This window comes from Protomyctophum bolini (genome assembly GCF_963924005.1).
Source record: "Protomyctophum bolini genome assembly, chromosome: 12".
NCBI classification, from domain to species: Eukaryota; Metazoa; Chordata; class Actinopteri; order Myctophiformes; family Myctophidae; genus Protomyctophum; species Protomyctophum bolini.
The window spans coordinates 12,657,783-12,682,149 of NC_137873.1; the positions used below are offsets into that span (position 1 = coordinate 12,657,783).

Sequence of the window (24,367 nt, forward strand, 5' to 3'; positions counted from 1 at the left end):
AAAAAAATCCAGAGTCACAGTCCAACAGGATACGTAACAGCACACGTGTGTGTGTCGACGATCGACCGGGGGAGCAATAAAAAAAGTTATATAATTAAAATAAATATATAACGAAAAAGCCTGGCAGATGCTAAACTCAACGAGAAATAAATCTGCCAGCCAAGCTGGTGGAGACAATGAGTGAGTGATTTTGGACATAGCTAGACTCAAAGTACTACTTTGTTTGTGCCCCATTTCACCCTCACAATAAACTAGGCAACATCGGGTACCCCGCTAGTACAATCTTTGACTGCCAACCTCCCTCCCATTCTACAGTGTGATACCTTGGTCCCCAGGTCCCCATACTAGAACAACCTCCCTCCCATTCTGCAGTGTGATACCTTGGTCCCCAGGTCCCCATACTAGAACAACCTCCCTCCCATTCTGCAGTGTGATACCTTGGTCCTCAGGTCCCCATACTAGAACAACCACCCTCCCATTCTGCAGTGTGATACCTTGGTCCCCAGGTCGCTGAAGGGAACTTTGGTGCTGAGGAAGAACCCTGGAACAGGCTCCAGGATCTCGAAGCTCCAGATGTACTGCAGAACCAGCACCAGGTTGCCATACAGCACCATGAAGGGAGAGGTGAGCATGGCGTAGCGCCTCCGGTCCCTCACCATCCACAGGGTGCACGACCAGATCAGGAAGACAAACGTCAGCCAGCTGACGTAAGTGATGCTCCACGCCTGGGGAGGACCAAGGTCCGATTAGTAATAAAAAAACACACATCCCCAGTTAAAATATGATTATTTTTGGGTGAGAAAATATACTGTAAATATACATAAGGCAGTGATTGTATAGAGTTAGAGTGAAGTCACTGACCATCATGGCTATGAGAGCACAGATGTAGCTCTGCTTCATGATGAAGTGGAAGACAGTGACCACAGCACTTGGGACCTCCTTCTTCTCCTCCTCTTCCTCCTCCTCTGCACTTTCACGCTGCTGCTCCTCTCCTTCCATCGCCCTGCCCTCCTCCTCCTCCTCCGGGGGCAGAGTCACCTCATACACACAGCCATCTTCCTTCTTCTCTACAGTGGTGGACACACAGACACGGTGTCAGTATATGCTGCTGAACGGTCACAGTGCACACATAGTCCAGTCCAGTGTGTTCTCTTAACTCTATCCATCCATTCACCCATCATCCAACAAACTACGCGCAAACGCGGGAAGCGAACGCAGCTCGTACATATTTGGGTTTTGGACGTATAGCTGCTTTGGGGACTCCTTATATGGTGCCCCTTTTGTGCCCATATATGGAGCTGAGTGGACCTGGCCCCTTTTGTGCCCATATATGGAGCTGAGTGATTGCTGATGCAACACACTCCATATTTGGATAGCGGGACAGACACACAGACAGACACACACACAGACAGACATGATCTGCTAGGTCTCATAGTAAGTGCTCACTGCGTTCGCAATAAATGCACCAAGTCTCTGTGTGTACGTACGTCTGTATGTCTGTAATCCACGTAACTCGAGAACCGTTCACCCCACCGACTCAAATTGGATATACGCGTTCCACCCCATCACAGGGGGTGCAGTGCCCGGTGTCGAGACGGTCGGACCCACGGTTGTCAAGAACCATCCCAAAAAGGCCTATGCCCGGCCTCTGGACAGGGCCCCTGCTCCATATATGGAGCTGGCCTGTTCTGATATCCATATTTGGGCATGCCTGACAAAGAACTCCATATATAGGTATATAGGTCTGTCTGTCTGTCTGTCAGTGTGTAATCCACGTAACTCGATAACGGACTTCAAATTCGACACATGCGTTCCACTTCACCAGGTGCAGTCGGTCGGCCCCTCAAAAATATTTAAAAAAAAATATTGGTACCTATTTCTTCGCTTCCGTTAGCTTCCGTTTTCCACAAACACTAGTCATAGGTGGTGGTAGCAAAACAATGTTTGTGTTTACTGTTTACACAAACCCTCAAAGCTGGACATAGGAGGGTAATAAGAGGTTTCTGTCCGACAGTATATGCAATGTGGTCCTCTGGACAAGTCACCTGTGGAGCCCGTGGACCGGTCGGTTTTGTACTGAGGGGTGGAGTAGAGGTCCCGGCAGACCGGTCCGTTCTCTGTGGTGGTGGTGGTGGTGAGCAGGTCAAAGGACGTCCCGTTGGAAGGGTACACGCCCTGCACAGTGCATTAAACACAAATCATTATTGAGCCTATCACATTTATGCTGTCTAAGACGTAACACACCAAACCACGCTGGTAATAAAATGCTTAGTGGAGCATGAAAAGAGCTCGTCAAAATTGACCGCCCTCACTGAATGAATGCTGACCGCTTGGACAGTGGCCCTGAGCTAACAATAAGCGTTTCACACACAGCAATGCCAATTTCAAAGTGCGATTGCGCGTCTTTAGCCAAAGGCTACCGTGGCCAGATTGAGGCATTGACCCCCACCCGACCGATGCGATTAAGGCGACTAAGGAAATCTGGTTCATTTCTAATGTCGTCGCTGTCAGGCAGGAAAGCCTGTATGTCCAAAATGTTATTTTTCAGGAAATTATAAAAAAGAAAAAATATAAAAAAGAAAACCACGTGTTCCAATGGATCCAATGTAGTTGTTATTTAGTCACACGCTCTTATTAATACTCTTATTAATACTATTGGTCAAATATTTATAAGACAGAATTAACCAACTTCAAAATGGTGTCTCCTATTTGTTCCCAAAATAGTGAAAATAACTAAACTCACATTGGGTCACATCAACAATGTGTTGTGAGCTTGTAGATCAGCTATTTAGTAGTTTGTGTTACTTTACTGTCTCTTTTTATTTAAGGATGTTGCCTAAATCAACTTGTCCTTATTGTGCAAGACAGTGTGTAGACTGTGTGCAGGTCATTTTATTGTATTCTAGATTATTCATTATGAAGCAAAACTTGCACAAAAAGCAATTTGGGGGCTCGGCTCAGCCATGCACTGCGGAGAAAAGGGGATTGAATTACTCTACGCACTAAAGTCCAGAGTGTTAATTAACAGAGAGTTATCTAGGTTAAATAATGTTGGCGCACTGGACCTCACTATAGGCTAAGAATGTGAGGTGTAAAACCTTACAGCCCTTATATCTTGATTCAACAAGGCCAAATAAGCCCTTACGATATTCTAACTCAGAACTCAGTGAACAAATGGAAACTAAATGGAACCATTTTGCTTCCATTTGTACACTGAGGATCCTACAGTGTATTAGGCATCTCAGATATTAAAACATGGCATCAGATGGGGGGCGGGGGGCGGCCATGGCCTAATGCATATCAAACTAACATCCAGAAAGGCATGTTCTGAAGGCATAACGTCCAGACAGAGTGGACAGACACCCACCTCGATGGTGCTGAAGCCGTCCTGTGTGGTGGTGGAGAGGAGCTGAGAGAGAGAGAGAGAGAGAGAGAGAGAGAGAGAGAGAGAGAGAGAGAGAGAGAGAGCGCGGTGTGTTATTGATGAGCTGGACGGGAGGCCTCGTCTCGATAAGCAGGAACAAAGAACAACAGCACTATTCTGTCTGTAGATCGAGAGCATCACTCATCAGTGTGTCTACACACGCTAAAAGCTTTTAAAGCTCAAGAGGTGGCTGTACGGACCTGGTTATGGGAACAAGGTCAGAAAGTTTGTGTGTGTGTGTGTGTGTGCACATGTTTATACTGTATGTACGTATGTGTGTGGAGGGTTGTTTGTGTGTGTGCATGTTGTGTGCATATGATTACATTCTTCTCGTCGGTGCCCTGGTGGGCCTTCCACCACAGCTGTCTCTTCTTGTCAGCCGAGCTCGTTCCGTTTCCTACGCCCTCGTTCACCTCTCCCTCGTCTCCGTCCTGACAAAACAAAGATAGACACTTTACACTTCAGACAGCAGAGCAGATATCGTCTGCTGTCGGGCGGAAACCTCTTAACTCCATTTTCTAACATCTCCCTATACTTGATGATAATGCAGCGTCACACAAAAGTATGAAAAGTAGCAGATGTGCTACTTTTGCTGTTTTTCAGTAGAATCCTGCAGAGGCTGAAAAGTTACAGTTTTGGACATGTGCGTTTTCCACCCGACAGAGGCGATATATATCTTCCCCACTGGGATCTCTGTTCAGTTCTTGAACACAAATGACGCTCTCCAGAAACAATGTGTTTAATCAGCTCGGCCAGAGAGTGTGTGGGCTGCCTCGTGTGCATGGACTGTTTCAATCAATGTACGTGTAGGATGACTTCAGAAGAAAGCTATCAACTCAAGGCACTTGATAAAATGTTAATGGGAGTAAGACAGTGACATGAAATGAAAACGACAGGGTAAAAATAAAATAATTTAGTTTAATCTTCCGCGGCCTATATATTGTCAATTTTCACTAGTTTGGGTCCCGGGCAATTGTCAAGTTTCTCTTTTGGGTCGTGAGCTGAAAGGTTTGGGAACCACGGACAGGTCATTTAGCCTGGTCACTGGTCAGACAATTTGTTCAGAGTAAGCTGCTTTGTAAAGCCTTATCTTTAATATTGATCAAACCTGTCAGGTCGGGATTTACATCAAAATCCTTCATTATTATTGTCTTCTAAAGTGTAAGAGAAAATGGGAAAAAGATAATACACTGCATGCACACGCGCACACACACACACACACACACACTAGTGTTGTAGTTCTCGAGACATGGTCTCGTCTCGAGACCGGTCTCGAGACCAAATTTTCGTGGTCTCGGTCTTGTCTCGGTCTCGCGCTTCTCGCCTTTTTTTGTCTTGTGGTCTCGTCTCGGTCTCGCCTCTCATTTGTCTTGGTCTTGTCTCGGTCTCGCGCTTCTCGCCTTTTTTTGTCTTGTGGTCTCGTCTCGGTCTCGCCTCTCATTTGTCTTGGTCTTGTCTCGGTCTCGCGCTTCTCGCCTTTTTTGTCTTGTGGTCTCGTCTCGGTCTCGCGCCTCATTTGTCTTGGTCTTGTCTTGGTCTCGGACTTATTGTCTCGGGTCTCTTCCCCCACCGAGACCACTCGAGACGAGATGCAAAACGTTCTATTATATCAACCCGATCGCAAGGACTGAGAGAGTGAGATCGAGGAGCCCATTCACATTAATGAATTAAAGACAGCTGTTAAGGAGAACAGCGCTGCATGACGTTCATACAGGTCCAAAGAAGAGCACATGTTGATGTTATTATGATCATTCTATCATGAAATTATATCAGCCTCAGGCAATGGGCTTAAATAAATAAAGTGTCGGCCGGGAGGCGGAGAGTTACGCACGGCATTGACGGCAATACGCATGCAGCGCCCGGCATACAGCCTGGCATTTTCATTTCAATATATTCTACCAACAGTGCAAGACTGCAAGCTTTCTTTTTGTGTTGTAAGTTGTAACTTGTAGCCTGTAGTCGTTTTAATAAACGAGGTTGAGCGGTGATCTGAATACTGATCTGAAAATAGCCAATCTACAACTATCACAACGCGTTGCACTGCAGCCGTGCAGCGCGACCGCGACATATGTATGAACTATGAAGCATCGCCTCGGTTTAGTTTCATCATGAGAAGAGTAAAGAACCACCACCTACCTGACGTTACATCTATACCTAAAGTAAACTAAAATCCATCCATCGTCCACCTTATGTGATCATGTCTTGTCAGGCTATAATAAAAACGATGTGCAAATCCTTTGTTGTATAACATGCATGCATGCCTCATTGACATTGTTGGTTCACTACCGATTTATTTACTAAAAGGCTCAAACAGCAGCAACCAAAACCAACTAATAAACTATTGTTTTAATTTGAAGGTGAGCCATAGCCCATAGCCATTAATCTGAAAGGTTTTGGTCGGAAACTGTCAAACTGACAGTGACGGACAGTGTGATAGGTGAGGTCACAGTTCACAGGTTAATTCAGTGCATGCGCAATGCACATGGTTTAATTTGGGGGAACAACAAATGTACTGGTCAATAAGATGTCGGCTAATTCAGCTGTTCAGCTGCTTTGTGGAACACAAAAATTACATTTGCAAGGATAATGGGGGGAAAAAGCACAGTGCAAAGTGCAAGTTTTGTGGAAAATCATACTCTGAGACGTCAGGAACAACATCCACGTTTTCCCGTCATCTGTACCTAATAATACTACCTATCAAATAAGAGGGAAAAATAGTCTTGGTCTTGACTCGGTCTCGCCTCGCGGCAGTCTTGGTCTCGGTCTCGACCCTCCTAGGTCTTGGTCTCTGCCCCCTAGGCTCGCATCGGTCTTGGTCTTGGTCTTGGTCTCGGTCTCGACCCTCCAGGTCTTGGTCTTGGTCTTGGTCTCGGCCCCATAGGCTCGCATCGCTATTGGTCTTGGTCTCGGTCTCGACCCTCCAGGTCTTGGTCTTGGTCTTGGTCTCGGCCCCCTAGGCTAGCAGCGGTCTTGGTCTTGGTCTCGGTCTCGACCCTCCAGGTCTTGGTCTTGGTCTTGGTCTCGGCCCCATAGGCTCGCATCGCTATTGGTCTTGGTCTTGGTCTCGACCCTCCTAGGTCTTGGTCTTGTCTTGGTCTCGCTTTAGGTGGTCTCGACTACAACACTAACACACACACACACACACACACACACACACCCCTTCCTGCGGAGAGATCAATAATGCATACAGCCCCTGCAGCTCCATCGACCCCTCTATAAAAACACTAATCTATAACTCTATTACAGGAGAGAAAAGATAGTGACCTTAGAATACAGGGGTCTTCTTTCTTGATAGTTCAGTAGTACTGGTGACAATGCTGCTCTTTCAGAACACACACTCAAATGTATGCAGTGATATTTTATACCTTTCATCTGTAATACTGTAGGTTCAATACTAGGTTTCTAATGTATGTGTGTAAACATTGGCGTAAAACATTTTATGTATGTTTTATTTGATGACCAACTGTGAAATGTAAAGGCGAAGAGAGAATGGCAATGGAGAGTTGGAGACAGAGAAAGAGTCTCGCGTAGCCAGACTACTATTCAACAATCTCTGAATGTTATTGCGAACGCAGTGATTGCGAATGCAATGAGCACTTACTATGAGACCTAGCAGATCATGTCTGTGTGTGTGTCTGTCTGTCTGTGTGTCTGTCTGTCTGTCTGTCTGTCTGTCTGTCCCGCTTTTGTGCCCATATATGGAGCTGAGTGATTACGTCACCATGACTCAGCCATAACCATATAAGGAGTCCCCAAAGCAGCTATACGTCCAAAACCCAAATATGTACGAGCTGCGTTCGCTTCCCGCGTTTGCGCGTCTTACTGGTAGTATACAGTCTGGAACTACACGTCCTGAAAGCCGATAAAGGAAGCCGTTATATGTTCGTCATTTCCATTCATGAAGATATATTTAAAAAATATAAATGTTTTACATAAAATTAAAAAAAGAAATCCGCCTAGCAGCAAGATATATATTCAATTCAATCTGATTTACAGTGCGAAACGGAATCTAGGGGAGGACGCAGGGCATCGGAGACCAGACCGTATGACGGAAGCATTTGAAAATTGTGGGAGGCAACAGCCTGGCTCGCGAGACTAGAGACAGACAGACAGATAGTGTCCTCACTGGCTGGTCGAAGGGTTCTTGCAGCCAGAGACGGATCAGTGTAGCCAGAGTGTAGTAGAGCAGCAGCAGCATGATGGGGTTGACAAAGTGGTGCCACCGCAGGTTAGCGTTCACCACAAGCTTCCATGTCCTGAGGCAATCCGTCTGAGCAATGGTGGAGATTCCAAACACACTGCGAGGAGAGAGAGAGAGAGAGAGAGAGAGAGAGAGAGACAGAGAGACAGACAGACAGAAGACCACATTAACCACTTCAAATCCTCAGCAGATCAGCTATTTTTGGCCAATGTTTCCCCTGAGAATAGGGATGCTGGGGTTCAAGTGGACAATACAGTGCATCTGGGGTTTTTAAACATTTTCATGTCAAGGATGTCCATTAAAATGATATGCAATGATATTATCCCCCCCACAGACCCTCTCAACCAGAGAGAGAATGTGATATTATCCCCCCCACAGACCCTCTCAACCAGAGAGAGAATGTGCTTACCTCCATAAAAATCTAAGCACAGAATAGACCTTTTTCAAAGCAGCCGTATTTACATAAATAGTTACTTACTTCCTTCACAGGTGTTACCAATGATACTAATTAAGGTTGCATTCCATTTGGGTTGAACCACTATTGTGCATGTTGGCTCACTGGAAAGGCTCTGCGCAATGTAGCTCTGGTCCATAGCTCTAATGCGTTGCATTTAGAGCTATGTTACTCTCGACTTCCGGGTCTCGCATGAATGCAGACCAGCCTCTCGTCTTTTGCGTAAATAAAAATAATGTTTGTCACCAATGTTTGTCACCAAAACAAAGGCGGGTTGGGTTGTGTCATTAGAAAGCCTACTTTCCTTAGTGGGAGCACTCTGAGCCCCCCACCACACGTATAAACGGTATTTTTTGGCCAGCAAGAAAAATATTCTCTATGAGGCAGTTCTCTGGCAATATCGGTAGAAGGCGCAGTGGAGTAACTAAAAGTATTTCTTTTCCGGTGGAAACAAAATCCCCTTTTGGCCAAAAAGTACCGTTTATATGTGTGGTGGGGGGCTCAGAGTGCTCCCACTAAGGAAAGTATGCTTTCTAATGACACAACACGCCTTTGTTTTGGTGAGTAGCAAAAACGTTCTTTTTATTTACGCTAAAGACGAGAGGCTGGTCTGCATTCATGCGAGCGGCGGAAGTCGAGAGTAATTGTTTAGAGCTCTAAATGCAATGCATTAGAGCTATGGACCAGATTTGATCATTTGAACGGCTTGGTATGAAGTCACCGTGAGAGGATTGTTCTCATTGAGAAAGTGCCTTGTACAATATTATATAGCAAAGCATGGTGGACCGCATGGAAGGTCCATCTACAGTACAAAACGTATTGTCGATTTAAGAAACAATGCCATCATGTAATCTTAGAGAAAATGCACAGTAATACTTCTGAAAGGCCGGCATTACCTCTACCAGGCCAAAGTAAGATAATGATTGTTTTCACCTGTGTGCACCTCACCTGGCACTTGTAATGTGTTGTGTTGTATGACCCCCTGCACCCCCCCCCCCCCACCCTCTCTGTGAAACACCTCCACCCCCCCACCTGCAACCCTCCCTTTCTTGATGTTGCAAGAAAGATGTATGTGGCGCTGCTCTGCGGAGACACAGGTCCTTGTCTGAGACAAATGTCTTCCTCGGGAGACAAAATAAAGCTACCTACCTAAACTCTACTTACCTAAACTCTACCTACCTAAACTCTTCTTAAGCAACTGGAAAATGTGAACTTTTTGTTTCGGCCACCACAATGTGTTGTAACACCGTCTGACAGGATGTGAGATGACGCTGTCGCCTTCCTCTCCGGTAAAACAAAGAAAGGTCGTGCACTGTACAGGAAGTGTACCGAGGACATGCCACTGTTTGGGAAAAGCTTCAGATAGAGAGGGTGTTCTAACTAACAGCATGCCATGTGGAGGAGTCACCGCCCCGCCCCCCTCCTGACACATCACTTCCTGAACGGCTTCTCCCACAGCAGCTGGTGGCAGGTCACATGACTCGGGGACTTCCATTGTTGTGAGGTGGTGGCGGCCAGGGTTGCCATGCCCTCTTATTATAAGCGACTCAAGCAGGTCGCTTACAGCAACGTTGGACTTGTCTTGTCTGTAAAGTCGATGGTAAATATTGGTATAGTTGTGGGTTGCGGTTCTTTGGGCTTGCTTGTAGTTGCCTACAGTATTTGGGCTTGCTTCCCAATTCCTTCCCAGTTGTTTAAACCGGTGGTCAAGGACCCCCAAATGAACTATGTATTATGTATTTGGCTGCAAACCCCCACCCCCCCATCTGGAAATATTTTGTGCCCACATGCAAGATTTGTGTTCATTTTCTCAAGATTTTTAATGTAGCAGCTCTGTTTCGGGGGTTTGTAGATATGCCGAAGCATATAGATTAAATGTGCTCATGTGTAACCTAATAGTCGCTTCTTTTGGGCTGGTTTTCATGGAACTGGTTGCTTATTTCTCTGACAAAACCTGGCAACACTGGCGGCCGTGTCGGGTCAGGAAGCGATGTGGAAGCCAGGCGTCTCAACACTCTCACTCAACGCCGGTCCCCGTGGCAAGGCCAAGCCACTGTCAACAGCCACAATTAAGCCAAAGCCACTGAACCCAGACTATTGTTCAATAAGGGACCAAATGTATTTATGGTGTGGACTTTCCTTCTTGAGCAGCCTGGGGTGTTACCAGTGGCGGAAAAAAGTACTCACATTCTTTACTTAAGTAAAAGTATCAATACGGCAATATACGGCAACAAGTCGGTGCATGAATGTGTGTGTGAATGGGTGAATGTAATCCACAATCTCTGTAAAGCGCTTTGGATTTAAGTACAGTACGTAAATGTAGGCCTACTTAGCTACTTTACACCACTGTAATTAGGGCAAAGCCACTGAACCGAGCCTATTGTTCAATAAGGGATATAGCGTATTTATGGCGTGGAGTTTCCTTCTTGACCAGCCCAGGGTGTTGTGGAATAGGAAACATGGGATGTTGGGAGGGAGGGAGGGAGGGCTACTTTTATCAACATATTGCACTGAGGAAGACAGAAATACCTCGGAGCTGTGGAAAGTGGACGTTAACGTATGACATAGACGGCCTATTCATCTACTGAGCCATCAGATAGGAACAGCCACATCATGGAAGTGCAAACGTTCCAGATTTACAGTAGTATGTTATAGAAACATGTTATAGGCCTGTTAGCTCTCTGCCGCACGCACGCACGCACACACACACACACACACACACACACACACACACACACACACACACACACACACACACACACACACACACACACACACACACACACACACACACACACACACACACACACACACACACACACACACACACACACACACACACACACACACACACACTTGTTATTGCAGCTACAGTTTTGAGGAGCCAAAACCAAAACATTTTACTATTGCGTACTGCTACAGTAGCCTACAGTATGAGATGTAACAATTAATTAAAAACTAATCTTGAATCTTGAACATAAAGTGTCTTTAGATATTTCTCCTAATCATAATCTACAGTATTTTCACAATTAAGTGCCAGCATGAGCGGAACCCATTAACTCTGAACGAGACGACTTTGTTTTCCGATGGTCGACTTGTCAATGCAACGCAGTAATCAGTGTTTATCAGCGATGCCATCTTGGCCCTCTAACAGGAGATTGGGACTCAGTAGCTGGGACCAGCAGGGTTTATCCAAGGCAGTCTAAAGCTATACATAGACGTAATGGCATTGGTCCTGACACACTGCAGCACAGCTTTCAAATGAGAGCCCATAAAATCAATAAGGCTCCACAAACGCCAAGGGCACAGCACAGGGTGAGAGAGGGAGTGAGACAGAGAGAGGGAGGGAGACAGAAAGAGAGAGATAGAGAGAGAGAGAGAGAGAGAGAGAGAGAGAGAGAGAGAGAGAGCGAGGCAACAATCAGGAAAACTGTGTTGTGAGTTCCAAAAAGCACAATTAACCATCATCGCAAGTCTTGTTGTAATACTGTAGCTAAATGTGGTACAATTCAGGAACAAGCTGTACTGTAATTCATGAGCAGCTATGACCAGCAAGAGAGCAATTTAGATCCATGATTATACTGTACATATGATGTTGCATGCTCTCTCAGTTTATCTGGACACAGGGCTATCAGTCACGACGACGACGAAGAAGAAGAATGTAGATCTTTATTAATTCTGTGGGAAATTCAGTTCCAGCTTCACCCAGCTGATAGCTGCTCAGAGGCACACTAGGGGTTATGTGTAGGGACACTTCGACATGTATAGAAAGTATGCACATCATATGCATCACTTTTCATTCACTGGAACACGCCCCTCCCCCCTCATCTAGACTGAGTGGCAAAACATTGAGCAGCATGGAGCGTTGGGAGTTTGGAAGCGCTCGTTGGACATCACTCAACCTTCCTGCGTACCACCTGTTTATAAATGTCACATTATGCAGGAGGCAGCAGGACGTCATTGAAAACTCAGTAGGCGTTCCCACATAACTTCCGGGTACGATGATGTCACACGCATAGCCTCTATAATCGGCTGACTGGGAGGCAAACCAGTGACCTTCTGATTACTAGAACTCTACCCAGTAAGCTACGGCTGCTTACTTATACTTATCTTTCAAGCTGCAATTTCATGCTTCTGTGGATTTTTTTGTCAACATAACACTTTGTAGTGGTATCAAGAGCCTAGTTCTCAATTAGCGCCGAAAATAGTCTAAGAGCTGACATCGCTTTGTGTTGCAACACGTTGTGAGCCTAATAGATCGCCTATTTTCGGTGCATGACACTCGATGAAGTACTGAGCCAGTCTTTAGTTCCTTGCTATGATATCCAAGGAAACGTTCTTCACACAGAGCGTGGACAAGCATGGCCGTTGTTTTCCAGTGCCCCGTTGTCACTAGACTGCCCATCGTGTGTAAGCGCCAACAAACGGCTCCGCTCTCATGCATAATATAACACCACCACTATCCTGGCCCTCTTATGCTGATGAATCACGTCTGGTAGAGAGAGTGATACATGGACTCACCAGCTGCGTTTGCCTTTTCTACGGGCCCTGTTGTTTTTAACAATGATAAATATTTATTGCCGTTTAAACAAGCCTGCCTAGAGATTCGCATATCCATCCCTGTGCTAAAACCTTCTATGATTTGTCCTCTCATTGAGCAATGTGTTGCTGTTATGCAATAATATAAAAACTTTACTCTGACGTCCTGTCCTACTGTATAATGTGCCATTTCTGTATGTATGTACCTGTACATATGTTACTATTTGTGTTACAACTAAAACATTTCATCACATTTGTAAGTTGTCAAATATGTAATAAAAAGTACAGATCACTAGAGCAGTAAACTTGTGTATTACTTTTAGTTCAGTTTATATATTCATATTTTGAAATATATATAAATATTCAATATACATATAATTTTGGGGGTCCTTGACATGAAAAAGGTTTTGAGCACCACTGAGTAAGACGCCTGGAGGGCGAGAAGCGACCTCGCCCTAAAGGCGAGGTCACTGGCCGTGTCACTGGCCATATATGAAGCATGTCTTGAGTCAAGTGTACAGGGTTTGATTATGTCAGATCAACATATGGAATGTCAGAACAGATCAGCTCCATATAGAGATCTAAGGGTGGCAGCGGGGGCGGTGTCATGAGTGTACAGGGTTTGATGAGGGCCCAGGTAGGGCCGGGCCTGATTTTCGGGCCTGTTGACGGGTGCGGCTGCACAAATAACTTTGGGTCAGGCCCGTCTAGAGTTTAAATGGACAGGTAGGTATCAGTCAAAAGGGAGACATCGAAGAGGAAGAATGGATGGGGAAGGATCAACATATGGAATGTCAGAACAGGTGCTGAAATATATCCATATACTGTACTAATATTGATGACATCAGGGATCTCCATATATGGGCTTAATTGTGACAGCAGGTCGCATTTACTATGATCCCTGATTTACTATTATCCCCGATGATGTCACGTGATGTCACGAGACCTGGGCACCATATATGGGGGCTTTCCACATGTATGGGGATTTTGAGTGATACACTGACTGACTGACTGACTGACGGGAAATGCACGATTCCATAGTTAACTGCGACCTTTGGTCGCAATTAGGATTTTGTAGAATCGGCCACAGGTCTTACTGGGTTCAAAGTGTCAGAAACTTACTCCAAGCGACAGCTCACAACCCAAGCGACAGCTCACAACAAATCAATCATGAATGTTGTATCTAGTGCTGAAAGAATAAATACAACATATTTGGATAGAGCTCACTAAGCTAGAACGTACAGAAGAGCAATAATCTAAGGAGGTTAGGAAATCTTTGGGTGGAGCTGCGGGTTGAAGATAGAGGTGGCGCTTGCATTGTTTCTACTGGAAACAAAAATCTGACTCTTGCTGAAAAGAGAATTTCTGTACCTGTTCCAAAAAAGATGTAGAAAAGGGTAGCACGTCAAATTTCAGGTCAAGGAAGACAATACTTCTTCAGTGAGTTTAGGCTATGTGCCAAAATGCTTAAGCGTTTTGTCTATTGCAATATGAGCCAAATAAAAAAGTGAAACAGTCAGTATTCTGTCCTCCTTGACCTTTTTTTTAAATCCGGAATATGCTGGCTGGATATTGGAATCAGCAGTCAGTCCACTGAGAATCCCACCGCTGAAGCACCACCTCTTTATTCAACTTAATTGCCAACCAAAGTGATTAAGGCTTGTATATTGCTGACCTGATGTAGCTGTCATCTGGCGAGATGGACTCCTGGAAGAACTGGAACTGGTACAGGTAGAGGACGACGAGGTGTCCGGCGCTGAAGATGGCCATCAGCACGCACATGCAGCTGAAGATGAGCGTGTCGATGGTGCGGCAGAACGACCACCACGTGCACAGGAACAGGAAGCTGAAGAAGTACACGGCCGACGTCAGCGACGGCAGCATGATGCCTGTGAGGGGGTGCAAAGTTTTAGTGTTGATCAGCATGATGCCTGTGAGGGGGCGTGAAGTTTTAGTGTTGATCAGCATGATGCCTGTGAGGTGACGTGAAGTTTTAGTGTTGATTTCGTCGGCTCAAACTATCCCGAACACAAGATGTAAAAAATAAAGTACAACCTTGAACATTGAACCTTGAGTAGTACCAAAAGAAAAGTCATTTTAGGTTTGGTTGCATGCTGAAAATAGCAGATCTACAAGCTCACAGTGCGGCACGCTGTGAGCTTGTAGATCGGCTATTTTCAGCATGTAACCAAGTGTAAAATCAGCCATTATGACGACATCAAGGCCCGCCAAAATTCAACTAAATCAACTGTAAATGTAGTCAACAGAAATCGCATAATATTTAGTCGACTAAAACTAAAACAGTTCAGTGACTATGACTAAACTGAACAGATTACACTAGTGTAAAGTGTTACATGAATGATGCTAGCATGATGCTGTCCTTGTCCATTATTCAGTCTGCATTTGAGCCACGGACCACCATTTGATGAGATTTAACCTCTCCCACCCAAAACAATGATTCTTTTGTTGTTGGATAAGATTTGGATCGGAAAATAATAATAATTGGTCAGTGGACCAATTATTATTATTTTTGTTTATATACATTATTATTTATATACAAAGCATGTTTAATGATTTTAACAACTCACAGACAGTAGTGAAAACGGACAATCTGCAAGCTCACAACACGTCGCGATGCGAAGTGTTGTGAGCTTGTAGATCGTCCGTTTTCACTAGGTTGGGTTCCGTGAAAACGTCAGATTACTCTTTGGGATCTGGAGCTAAAAGCTTTGGGAACCACTGACCGGTCAGCCCCAGCAGGGTGGTGACCACCACCTGTCCCGCCGTGGTGATCAGGTTGCCGATGATCTCCTTCACTCTGGACGCCACGCCGGCCACCAGCCGCAGCACCTTCATCTTGGTGCTCTCCACGGCCTCCTCCTCCTCCTCCTCCTCCTCCTCCTCATCTTCGTCCAGCTCCTCGGCCTCCTCCTCCTCCCCGGCCTCGTACCCGGAGGCCTCGTAGTCCTCCTCCAGCAGGATGTTGTTGTCCTCCAGGCTCAGCTTCTCCTCCTCCTCCTCCTCATCCACCTCCTCCTCTTCCTCCTTGGAGGACACGGATTCATGTCACGGCAGACAGACAGGTACATTAGCCTCGGAGAACGCAGGCGTTTTGTTTTCAAAGGAGAAAAAAAACAAAACACCTGGGCGAGACATGCATGAGAACTGGCATACGTTGTATTTTCCCCAGCCAATAAGAGTGCAGAGGGGCGTCACTCCAAATGTGGTGACATCAGTGTTGTCTGCGCTGTGTGGAGTTGGGAGCAGAGGGGGGGGCGGGAGGTGAGAAAAACTGGAGGATTTCGAATATTTTTTTTTAATTTCGAGGTCAGGCCTAAATTAGGCAATATGCAGTGATTGATGGTGCACTGCTTGTTGGCAGAACTGTCCATGGTACTGAAACCTTTTATAGCGCCCTACGGCCAGGTGATGATGTGCTTCAGCCCTAGCATATCATCGCTGTCGGGCAGAAACCTTATATGAACAAAAACATTAGTTCAGTCAGATGACAAATTATTATCTTCTTCTTGGTGTTCGGCTCTGCTACATTTTTCTCCCTGCTCTGCATAATTAAACATTAAGAGCAGCCCCCCAGGTTGGCAGAGGAAGTGTAGCACCCAGGATTACATTAGATAATTGACACTGGGTGAAAAAATGGGTTGCAAAGTCGTGGGATACATTTTTTAAACAAAAACAAAACAAAAAACCAATTAGTGGAAATAGCATATCTACAAGCTCACAAACGCACCGTGAAGTGTAGCTTTGTGAGCGTGTAGATCAGCAAATTTTGCACTACACTCTTGAATTATGAAGAAGGGCATTAATGTATGAATAAAACAATTATAATAATAATTTATATTAGATAGAATATTTACATGGACTGTAAGTACCCCACCTAGTCTCTCACAGGTCTCACATGTGATTCCCTGCACTTTACTGTTTCTTAGTTTTTATGTTGTATTGTTGGGAACAAATACCCCCGTCCCCAAACAGCCACGCATTCCAAGCGGTCGTATGCTATAAATTGACACGACCCCTGACAACGTCGAAAGCAGCAATACCGGGAGCCAAGCAATGTGCCACACCCGAACAACCGGCTGTCAAATAGTAACAATGTATTAACAATGTATTAGTCAAAACATTCAAAGCACACTGATCTGGCAAGCCAAACTTCAAACAAACTACACATTGAAATATTTCCTATAGGGGTCCAAATCAAACCGACAGAAATGAAAACAGAAGAACAACAAGATAATGATGATCTCGTGCAGTGTATCAATGAAGGGGAGCCGTGCCATCTGTGCCAGGAGGAGTGCCACAGTCGGGAGTGAAAAGTGAATGTGGATTTAATTACTAGCGAGTCATAAAAGGACAGTAACGATGTGCCAAGGGACTGGGGTTAGGAGAAGGGGTGGGGGGGGTTCCAGGTCATCACCGTACGAGAACACTCATGCATGGAGAGCACTCTGCTCTCTCCATGTTTCTAACTTCCCAGAGTTTTTATGAAGCATGGGAGGGAAGCTTTCATGCTGCCAATGAATGGGCCATTGCACAGAACATGTTCTGGGAGATGAGGTGAAGTCAGGTCAGTATAATACAGACATGGGAGAAACAGAGAAGAGAGAGATGGAATGGAAGGAGAGACAGACAGAAATACAGTGATGGGCTGGGTGGACGGACGGACAGAAATAAGTAGACAGCGATACATTAAACATACTGTACAGTACATACAAATAAAGTACTTACTGTACACGCACACGACAAAGAGACACACATTTATAGGCAGAAAGCAAACAGACAGACGTAGAGAGTTTTCATTGTGGTTTGTGTGTACTGGATGACAACAAAATGAAGGTCCACCTGGTCCTCGGGTTGGAAGTCAGCGTTGTACTGGGCCATGTCCTCAGCCGGCCTCTTCTGCACCAAGCTGCGACACAGCAGCCAGGTGGCCAGGCCCGCCACGAACATGCCGATGTCGGGGATGAACACGCGGATGCCATTTCCCGCGTCTGCACCAATCACACTGGAGACAAGACGAGACAGAAGAAAGAGAGTTACTCATTTCATTTTTACAATGAAATAGGAATTACTTTGCCTGCTGTAGAAAAACAGCAGCCAATTGTCCATTGGAGTTCCTGTTCCATCTAGAATTATAAACAAACGCTTTTATTATTATTATTTAACTATAAAAGTAAAACGTGCGGGTTGTGACATTGTGAGCTTGTAGATCGGCCATTTGTGCTGAATGTTCACTCCAGATTAGCGAAGTGGTAAACTGCGAGGATACACGTAGTTACATAAGATCACAACCATAGACGTTTGGAACAATTACTACTGTAAACACCACTGCATGGGAATCTGGATTTCTCCCATTCTTTTAATATGGTGTTTTACGTCTTTCAACTTTTATACGGGGGTTCCGCCCGTTTTCCACATCAAACTCACATGTATCAAACACGTAACTCTAATGTATGCCCGTTAAATTAGTGAAATTGCACCAAAACAACAAATGGAATGGCTATGAGAAAATGTCTGAAAAAGCTATCTGGAACGTTTGGAAGGAAAAAAAACCATCAAGCAATCCAAATGCACAACTGTACAACAAAGACAGGCCCCTCTCTCTTCTTTCTTATATCAATGAAATTGACTTGTTTCACAACACTATTATTACACAGAGGGGACTATGTGCACATCTTGTACTGGTATTTAGACCATTGCTTTGTTGACCAGGGTACACTGGGTGTCTGTACTTGGTCCCCTCGTCTACACCAAACCACTTCAGCCATGAAGTATGACCATGGGTAAATAACACGTTTGGAGTATTGCTCTTTGAGTAGTGTTACAATTAAGTACATAAATATTTCCTCAAACAGGAAACCAAATGATGGTGGCGTAGAGACAGTTGCTAGGACTGCTGTAGGGTTCATATGGTTATGGTGGCGTAGAGACAGTTGCTAGGACTGCTGTAGGGTTCATATGGTTATGGTGGCATAGAGACAGTTGCTAGGACTGCTTCATATGGTTCATTCTGCCACCAGTCAGGCCAGTGTCGCTTGAGGACAGGCTTTACGACATGCTGTGATTGGACTTGTGATTAAAATAAATAAGAATCATCCTCAAAATGGCTTACAGACTCGCTGTTAAAAATAAATCCTCGAAGGATCCAAACCCGATGTCTATTTCATGTTTTTTACAACAATCTGCACAAGTGCACAGTATCCTGTTATATGCCCCCAAAAAGTGTTTTCTCTTTAATTCACGCTGAGCTCCGAATAGAACTAAGTGACAATAAACAAAACAGGTGGGGTGTTTATGTGACGTAGGTTGCCGGAGCAAACGTTGAGCAAATGTTGACTGTAGTGTGCGGCAGTAAACCGATGGTCTGCCTTCAAAGAACTGGCCCATCGCAGTCTGGCCAGCGAGTCGATACTAAGCTCGTAAAAGTTAACAAGTTGAAAACCCGACGCTAATCAACACAATGGAAAACGCACACTCAGATAAATGGTTCGTTCTGTTTGGCTCCTGTTGACTGGCTTAATCTAATCAAGGCCGTCTGTTTCCATACTGTAAGATTGCTGCTTTATTGTTGTGAAGCTCTGTGAATCACATTCTCAAATGATGGCCAGGCCAGAGAAACTTATGACACCTACACTTTTACTCCTCATAAACAAAGGATTATATCGCTCTCTCTCTGGCCAACATGTCGGCCATTATTCGTCCTTTGAGACAACATCGATATCTGCAATTATGCAATCTGGAGAATCAATTCGTTGAAAAATAAGAAATAAAATATGTCTCAAGAGATTAGCAATGATGCAACCGGTGTGTCCCACTTTTTAAACGAGGATTCTGTGAATAAAATTGCAATAACTCTATCATAAGACCCCTAGAAACATCCTGGTTGGACCTGGATACATCGCTGAGGGCAAAATAAGTCATTGTGATAAATACATTTAAAAAGCATAAACAAAATGTTTACACAGAATAAATGTCATAACCGTTCTGTGCACATGATGTGATTTAGCTGTGCTATGTGCCACTGGGGGGTCGACTACAATGTGGAAAAGCTGCTTTAGATCTGAGGGGAAATGAGTGGTCGGATGGAACCAGTCATGCAGTCGGACTTATTATGTGGGCACCTAGCGTTGCATAAGTTGTGTAGTGCATATAAAGGAATCCACATGCATGACTGTTATTATTATTAAATTGATCTATATAATCACAGAACACTATATATAATCAACTGAAATATGGCATTGTTTGAAAGCATTGAATGGTTAAAACCTTTAACCACTTAAACCCAATATACTTCATTGATCTCCAGTCCTTGGCCCCCTCCTCCTCCTGCCCTGAATAATCTCTTTGACAGAAGATAGCAGATACACAAGCTCACACAACACATCACGTTGTGCGCTTGTAGATATGTTTGCCAAATGTTCGCCTATTATGACATGCCCAGAAAAACATGCTTAGGGCTCATGTGGTTTAAATGCACACAACACCACAAAATATGTTCATAAGCATTTTACACATGAACTAATTTAACGGTCCCATGTGCTATCGAGGGACAAAACAACCAAGTGGAAACCTGGTTTAAATCTTAAGAGGAAATGAGTGGTGAGTCATGGGAGCCGCTGGGATTATAATGTGGGCACCTAGCAGCACTGCAGAAAGTTCTGATGAATTAGATGCAGAAGGCTCCAGTACGGGTATTTCAGAAGCACCTTCCTCATCCACTCTCTCTCTCTCTCTCTCTCCAGATTAGATCTGCAGTCATCTGCCATAGCCATCATCATGGCAGCTTCTTGCATCTTGTTCTCATATGGATCAAAGTGATGGAATCCCTCCAAACGCTGGCCAGGGCCCGAGCCAGCTACATCTTTAGAACTCCTAGATTCCGCTCATTATCGCTTCAGAAAATTACACTAACACTGAAGGGGAATGCCTCCGCTCGCTGCTGAAAGGCCACCAGGGTAATTACTGCGAGTATCAATCACCTCCGACAAAATGTATAAATAAATGTATAAAAGAAAGAAAACAGCTTCAGTGCTATTTAGCAGGCTCTGAAGAATCCTTGACGATGCTGTGAACTATCCTCGACGCTGTCCCGGGTGAGTGCTCGTGCAGAAAACACTTTTAGATGTTTACTACTGAATTTGGCCAAATAAAATCTCCAGAAGGTTCAACAACGCAGTAAAAATCTGGCATGCCTGTGTGTCCATTCCAGTGTACATAAATACGCAGCAGACCACAGAATATGTTCACACAGATCAACCATGTAAATATTTGGTATTCCTCGTAGGTTGGAGAAGGTCAGCCACACGTCTGCAGCCATGGGGAGTCGATCATACTTGTAGAGACACGGACAAGCTGGGAATTCTCATTATGTCGGAACATTAGACATGAGACTGTGTGTCTCTACTGCATAATTACTTGAAAACCTTGATTTTAAGTTTCACAATGATATAATCTGGAAACAAGTTGTAACTTGCCCGTGTCTCCTCACCATTACACAAGTATTAAAGTGTAGGTGTCATATTTAAAATGGTACAACCCATCTCTCCACCCATGAAGCAATAACAGTACACACTACAGTATTTGATCAAATATATGACACAGAGAAGCACAAATATTAACAAAGATAATCTTTTTCCACCTAAAACAATCATACTCAATAATTGTGATTGCAGTATTCATCTGAACATAATTTTAGCCATAATAATGGTGCAGCCCTACTCTACTGTAAACGTTGGGTTTATGTTCCTACAGGTCTCGGCCTGAAAACAGCCATTGACGGAAGGGAAGAGCAGCACTTATGGCTATAGGCAGATCTGTCAGGGGTATACAGTACGCTCCTCAACACAAACAGGTAGTGTAAATGCGAAAGGGATAAATTGTTTATGGCCCCAACATCCGCCACTTACAGCGCACTATGTAGCTTGCGAATGGCTCTTGAGTACTGGAAAAAGGACGTGGCTAACTTAGGACATTCCCGTACTCAGGAAACCACATTGGATACGATCATGGGATATGGGATGGACGGAGAGACGGGAGGGCGAGAGTTGCAGACAGTGAAGGGCCTTGAAAAATAGGGCCTGTCAACTGATCGTCGGACATAATCGGGTTTAGCGTTCATCAAGGCAAACCACATACATAACGCTGTATGAGCAGGTTAGCAGCATTTACAAGCCTTGTCAAGTGATTTGGCTGGTGTGTGTGTGTGTGTGTGTGTGTGTGGCCACATGTGCAAAGTGGTGTTTAATGTTATTAACCACTTGCAACCTTGCAACCTGGCGGTTCTATGGTCTATGCTCTAATCTATGGTCTCTATCTTGGACATAGGCAAACTTATTTATTTATTTTACTTAAAAAATGAAAGATATTATTATATTATAGGTTATGATATTTCTCCCATCGGCCGGGGGTCGGGGGGTTATTTTTTCTCCCTTGGGGGGGGCCCTGCCTCAAAAGGACCCGTCCCGGACTCGCCCACGGCATTCCGTGCCGGAAGAACGGGTGCCGCCGTTCCGTTTTTCTCACTTGTACTGGTTTCTCGCATTTACTGTAACATATACACAGTCTATCAACCATGTAAGTGAGTAATGTAGTATGAGTCCTAGCAAGCTGGCGCATAATTGCTGACGTTTACTTCCATGAGCCTGCCTGCACTCACAGGGGTGACTGAAGTGAGTTTTATCACTTTTCCTGAACTGAAACAGTGTTTGAAACAGTTAGGGGAAAAGAATTCACGCTCAATTGACCAAAATCTGCACAGTGATGTATTTTTTACGATGTAATCCACCAGCAGCAACACTTTGGTTTTTTAGACTAGGAAAGAAAACCTTTTCTGGTTTTCATCAATCAATCCAAAAACCCACACAGTTTCAATTAATAATTCATAGGAAAGAAGGACTACAATTCAGAAAGTGTACAAATGGAACCAAATGGGAGGATTTTACAGTGTATATAAAAACCATATCAAATGGTGGGACGGGCGTCTAATGCATATCACACTGGGGGTGGGGGGCGGGGATCTAATGCATATCACACTGGGGGTGGGGGGCTATACTATAACTACAGTATAGTCGTAAACCATATCGATTGGATCACTTTCAGTGCAATTTTATGAACCATAGCAACATCGACAGCCTTTCAAAAATCAATCAGAAGGACATATGGTATGCTATGCAATCAGTCTCATTCACCCGCGAAATGGACGGAGATTAGAAGACAATAATGAATAGCTAACGCTAGCTGGTAGACTACTAGCTGGCATTACCTCAGGTACGCTCACCTCCTTATAATAAAACACTATTGTGAGCTTGTACATCTTCTATTTTCACTTATTTTGTGTAATACTCCAATTATGTAAGTTGGAGAAAATGGAGAGACAAGGTTTCTGCCTCACAGCAACAATAGAGGGTATGTGCATGCATAAAGTGAGTGGCAATTCGAGTGGCAAAGTGAGTTTAACGTAGTTTAATGCAATCAGATATGACTTTTCTGTTTGGATGTTTTTGTCACTCAGTAGGCGATCCCGCATAACTTCTGATGATGTCACGCGCAGTCGCGCACACTCTCTATTTAGCATCCAGAGACACTGAAGGGCGGATGTCACTCTACTACATAATCAGACTTATTATTATTATTATTCACTGTAAAGGTCCCTGCACACTGCTGCGTTTTTATTTTATTTTTTCAGCAGCATTTTTCCGCGGTTTCCCCCAGTCCAGTTTGCAAGGACCTTTAGTCTGTACATATTAGACTTTTAGGTCACCAGGCAGAGGCACTGAGCCACTCTGCTACACATTGTGTGAAGTGGGGATCTGATGGTAATAAAAAGCATTAGTCCGACATGCGGGAACAACGGTCGGACTACCGCTCGAACATGCGCCGCTCCCGTGCTTGCGGTTATGGTTAGGATAGGGTTTGAGGTATAGGTTGTCTGTCTAATGACTGTCGGACCAACAATAGTGTCAAGAACTAAAGCCTGTACCCGTGAAGTGAGGGGCGCTCTTATCGTCATACATCATCATACATCACATTCCATGCTCAGCCAATCAAATCATCGTTATTTGGTACACATGAACACACAAAGCTGGGCATAGGAGGGTTAAAAGACAACAGCCATGGAGTGGCATTATAATCAAGCATTTCCCCATGCTGTTATTACATACAGTCTGCTATACAGTACTGCTGTGCTGAGGGATGGGCTCCATCACTTTAATGTCTTACCTCTCAAAGCCAATCTGTCGTATGGATTTTTCCCACGTCGAGCCTGAACAAAACAACAAGAAGATATTTACTGATTAGGCATCACTTTGTGCAATGGAATGCATCCTGAGTATGACAATAACAGTTTCTTTGGTTGCAGAGGACAATGACACGCAGGAATGTGCATGTGACTTTTAACCGAATATGAAATACACAGGTTATTGACGGTCAGTTTGAAAAACAAGTTCTCAAACTTAAGTAAAACTATCAACACTGCAATATGGAAATACTCTACTTGAGTAAAAGTACGAAAGTATTGGCATCAAAATGTACTTAAAGTACCAAAAGTAGAAAGTAGCCTACTCACTATGAAGAATGTCCTATTTCAAGTTTTCAAATGTATACATTGTATGTGTATATTTTGAAAAAAGCCGATGCGACGCATTGTGAGCTTGCTATTTTCAAACGGGCGAAATGTATATAGGGCGAAATGCATAATAATAATCAAAGTAACAACTTGTAAAAGGTTTTCGAA

At 44.4% G+C, this 24,367-nt stretch overlaps 1 protein-coding gene across 2 annotated transcripts in view; it reads right to left on the reverse strand.

The window, feature by feature from the left end:
• piezo2b (piezo-type mechanosensitive ion channel component 2b) overlaps window positions 1–24,367 on the reverse strand; it is a 124,187-nt gene that overhangs the window by 68,863 nt on the left and 30,957 nt on the right. For both annotated transcript variants that reach the window (XM_080777958.1, XM_080777957.1), the window contains exons 4-13: window positions 23,854–23,896; window positions 17,479–17,641; window positions 15,363–15,663; window positions 14,294–14,507; window positions 7,551–7,722; window positions 3,748–3,855; window positions 3,368–3,409; window positions 2,046–2,175; window positions 862–1,067; window positions 495–725 (exon numbers count right to left, since the gene is read on the reverse strand). In XM_080777958.1, coding sequence (XP_080634084.1) covers window positions 495–725; window positions 862–1,067; window positions 2,046–2,175; window positions 3,368–3,409; window positions 3,748–3,855; window positions 7,551–7,722; window positions 14,294–14,507; window positions 15,363–15,663; window positions 17,479–17,641; window positions 23,854–23,896 — 1,610 coding nt within the window. The remainder of the gene's footprint in view (window positions 1–494; window positions 726–861; window positions 1,068–2,045; window positions 2,176–3,367; window positions 3,410–3,747; window positions 3,856–7,550; window positions 7,723–14,293; window positions 14,508–15,362; window positions 15,664–17,478; window positions 17,642–23,853; window positions 23,897–24,367) is intronic.